General features: G+C 39.0%; 1 protein-coding gene across 2 annotated transcripts in view; it reads left to right on the top strand.

The window, feature by feature from the left end:
- The window catches only part of LOC106520730 (extracellular sulfatase Sulf-2), a gene marked incomplete at its 5' end in the record, with an annotated part of 8,374 nt that extends 5,787 nt beyond the window's left edge, over positions 1–2,587 (top strand). Inside the window, 2 exon segments of one of the 2 annotated variants that reach the window (XM_014012956.1) lie at positions 336–386; positions 1,112–2,587. In XM_014012956.1, the coding sequence (XP_013868410.1) occupies positions 336–386; positions 1,112–1,142 (82 nt within the window). 2 annotated transcript variants of the gene reach the window in all.
- Positions 2,588–4,567: the final 1,980 nt, after the last annotated feature.

Below are 4,567 nucleotides of genomic sequence, written 5' to 3' on the forward strand. Positions count from 1 at the left end.
CACCTGAATACACACCTGAACACTCTCACCTGAACACACTCACCTGAATACACACCTGAACACTCTCACCTGAACACACTCACCTGAATACACACCTGAACACTCTCACCTGAACACACTGATCTGAATACACACCTGAACACACTCACTTTGACACACACACACGTGAACACACACACCTGAACACTCACCTGAACACACTGAGTGTCTTCCTGCTCTGAACGCTGCATGATAACCTGACGGTACTGCTGGCTGCTGGCTGCTGCAGACAGGTTGTGTGTCTGTGTGTACCTGTGTGTACCTGTGTGTAACCTGGTGTGTGTTTGTTGCATCAGGCTGTTTGAGAGGAGGAAGTGGCCGAGAGTCAAGAAACCTTCGTCGTCTCTGTGAGTCTTCCTCCATGTTTTCCTCTGCTCGCTGCTTCCTGCCGAACGCTTCGTCCCTCTGACACACCTGAGAGTCTCACCTGAGGGTCTCACCTGGGAGTCTCACCTGAGGGTCTCACCTGGGAGTCTCACCTGAGTGTCTCACCTGAGTGTCTCACCTGAGCGTCTCACCTGAGAGTCTCATCTTAGAGTTTCACCTGAGGGTCTCACCTGGGAGTCTCACCTGAGGGTCTCACCTGTGGGTCTCACTTGGGAGTCTCACCTGAGAGTCTCACCTGAGAGTCTCACCTGGGAGTCTCACCTGAGCGACTCACCTGAGAGTMTCACCTGAGACAGGTTTAGGACTCRTGCTGCTCTGTTACCTCCAGATGTTTGCAAATAAAAACATATTTTTGTAAAAACAAAACTTTAGTATTACTCCAGTTTGTACCAGTTTGTTAAACATTAAAGCGACCAGCAGGTGGTGCTCAGTCTCCAGTTGGTGTCTTTTAAAAACTGCAGAAGAAGAAAACTAACATCAGTAAAATGGAAGTTTATTATTTTAGTTTAATTGTGTTTAAATTTGAGTTTGTGTCTGAGTTACTCAGACTTCCTTTGGTTTGTTTTGACCCACCTGTAAAAACATATTCTGTTTTGTGTTTCTGCACCTGCATCGACTCAACTCTGACACACAAACACTTCCTGTCCTGCTTCAAACTGAAGGTTCTGGTTCTGTTTGTGTCCAGAGKTCCGATCTGGGACGGATGGAAAGGCTAAGTCTCCTGATTGGCTCAGGCTGACTCCAGACTCCGCCCACAGTAGTCTGAAGGAGAATGGCGTGGTCTCAGAGCTGACAGCGGCACGCCCCCACCCCGCCCACCAGCCAATCAGCTTCTGGAACATCTGTGACATCACTCCACTCTCCTGCGCTGCGAAGAAACGCTCGACGAGACTCTTCATCAGCTGCTCCTTCCTCCTCCTCCTCCTGTTGCTCTGAGGAGGGAGGAGCCAGAAGGAGGAGGGGCCAGGGGAGGGGGAGGAGCTAAAGGAGGAGTAAAACTCTAAAGAGCAGTTTTTTCCCTGGGTTTTGTCTTTCAGGTGAAGTGATGGAGGACCACACTGTTTTTATTTTGATTGTTTTTGTCAGAAATTATTTTTCAGTGTTTATTATTTTCTCCTCGGTTTTAAAAGACTAAATTTAGATTTAAATTCTTTGTTTTCAACTGGAAGTGACATCTGTTGCTTTCAGAACTCTTTTGCATCACAGTGAAATTTAAAATTAAACTGATTTATTAAAACAAAAAAGTCATATAAAAGTATGAAGTTAAAACAAATTGTAAATATAAAACGAGTTCTTGTAAAAACAAAATAATTATCTATTACTGATGATACAAACAAATATATTTACTAACAATTCATTACTTTTTACATACTTTACTGTTTTTGTAACAATCTTCTTGAATTTAATCTGATATTTTTATTTTATTTATTTTTTTAAACAAACCTCCTCCTCAGCATCATGTCGTGTTTATATTTAATCTTTCTAACAGTCTGTGAGACGTTAAAGGACCCGTTTGTGTTGTTTTGAAGTGATGTGATGTCATTGATGACATCACTGATGACATCACTGTTGATCGTTTGTTTTCTGTTTGGTTACCATGGAGACCAACGTCTTCAATGACAAACTGACCTGGTGATGGACTTCACTACCCACAATGCAACAGTGAGCTCTGAGGAAACCCAAGTGACGTCTCCTGATGTGTCACGAGCCAATCAGAAACAGACCCAGTGATGATGTCATCAGGACTGTTTTTGAGTTTGAAAGGTGTTTCTCAGAGACCATTTTTGTGCTCTTGGTACAGAAGAATCCAGTATCCTGCTCCTCTTCATCTTCCTCACTGGTTCTGTCCTCCCAGCCGATCTGAACTCTGACTGCTGAAAGTGGTTTGGTGTGTTCAGACTGGTTCTTCTTCCTGTGTGAATCCAGTTTCTTCTCGTCAGTCTTTGCTCTGCAGAACTCTCTGCTGTCCAACAACAAACCTGCTTGAGTTTGAATGTATTTGTAAATGTTTGAATGATTCTTTTTAAACCGGACCGATGCGGTCCAGCTGAAGTGGCACTTTGATGGACGGTTAATTCTGATCTAACACCTGTGTGTGCAGTCACCTGACCTGTGGAAACTACGAGCAGTTTTAGTGTCAATAAAGTGTTGAATGACAAAATCTGCAGTCTGTTTATATCTTAAATTAAACAACATTATTACCACTTTAAAGTGACAACACATCAGTCTGCATCACATTAACAAACGTTCAGTTTCAGGATTATTTCATRAGATGAGGTGTAGTACATGGATCTGCCAGCAGGTGGCAGCAGGATGACGTCAGAGGTGCAGCAGTTAAAACAGCAGATGAAGCTGAAGTTTCTTCAGTTTCATGGATTTCCTTCATTTTCCTGCAGTTTGTTGCTCTGAACTTGATTTAATGTGTTGAAAGACATTAAATATAAGTTTTCATATTTAAGTGTAACAGAGTTAAAAAGAAAATATTTTAAAATGTACAGTAGTTGTGCACAAGCTAACTCTTTAGCAACATGCTACCATCAATTTCTGCTCATGTCTGGGCTTTTATTTTTATATTCTTGGTCCATGGATGTTTAAAATGTTAAACTTAGAATAGGTTTGTTTCCACAAACTGAGTATTAATGTTATATTAGTTACATCAGAGGTTAAAGGGCCATTTCACAGTTTTGATATTTTGAGCTCCTAAAGCTCTAAAAGCTTTTCATACAGTGTGGTGTGTTTTTGCATCTGGACCAAATAGAACTGGTCTAGTTTAAAGACTATAAAACCTGGACAGAAGTCACATTTACCTGTCTGCCTGAAATATTTAACCTACTCTTTAAAAAGTTTACATGTAAAATATGAAGTGGGTTAGAGTCTAGGGATTTTATTTTTGATGGAGTACAAAGACCTGTAAATTATATATAATATAAATAATTGTTGGTACTCTTCATTTAATGAAAGAAAACCCCTCAAGACTATCAAGGATTGTAGAGAAATGTGCTGCCCAGTGTCAGAAAGCAGCAGCTCATGGGTCTTCAACAGGATAATGAGTCAAAACAGATAAAAACAGGAAACACTGGACTGTTCTGAGGTGGTCTCTATGATCCTGACCTGAATCCTGAAGGAGCTGAAACATCAAACCTGAGACACCTGGATCAGTTTGTTTCTGTGGGTTGTTTTTCTCATTAAATGAGGGCTACCAACAGTTCTGTCCATGAGTGTGTATCTATTGTTTCTATTTGTTTCTGAGATTTGGTTTTCCTGGATAAAAAAACCCAAACAGCAGGAAGTAAGAGGGTTCACAACAACTAAATCCTTTATTAGTAACAAACAGAATCAAGAACAATCAAGACTTCCAAACTAAAACCAAAATGCAAAATAAAATTTTAAAATTCTGTCAACAAAGTAACTCAACAAGTTTAAATACTGAGAAATAAGGTCAAAGGTCAAACCAACCAAAAATCTCTTCAAAATAAAACAGGAAGTAAAAACAATTAAATCTAAGTGACGACAGGAAGTGAATATATGAATCTAAATAAATAAATAAACAAACCAAACATGAGAGCTGGTTAAACTGCAGGTTCTGTTTCCTGAACTCACAGCAAACATCACAAACTGATGGAGTTCAGCGACGACTTCATTCAGTGACCTGCAGAAACAAACACAGCGTTACAAACAAACTGACTGGTGTTTGTTGGTTTGTTTTTTTCTTGTTTGTGTGTTTGTTTGTTTGATTGATGTTTGTTTGTTTGATGTTTGTTTGTTTGATGTTTGTTTGATTAATGTTTGTTTGATTAATGTTTGTTTGTTTGTTTGTTTGATGTTTGTTTGATGTTTGTTTGTTTGTTTGTTGTTAGTTTGTTTGTTTGATGTTTGTTTGTTTGATGTTTGTTTGATTAATGTTTGTTTGATTAATGTTTGTTTGTTTGTTTGTTTGATGTTTGTTTGATGTTTGTTTGTTTGTTTGTTTGATGTTAGTTTGTTTGTTTGATGCTTGTTTGTTTGTTTGTTTGATGTTTGTTTGTTTGATGCTTGTTTGATTGATGTTTGTTTGTTTGATGTTTGTTTGTTTGATGTTTGTTTGTTTGATGTTTGTTTGTTTGTTTGATGTTTGTTTGTTTGATGTTTGTTTGTTTGATGT

Source organism: Austrofundulus limnaeus, unplaced genomic scaffold (genome assembly GCF_001266775.1).
Source record: "Austrofundulus limnaeus strain Quisiro unplaced genomic scaffold, Austrofundulus_limnaeus-1.0 Scaffold97, whole genome shotgun sequence".
NCBI classification, from domain to species: Eukaryota; Metazoa; Chordata; class Actinopteri; order Cyprinodontiformes; family Rivulidae; genus Austrofundulus; species Austrofundulus limnaeus.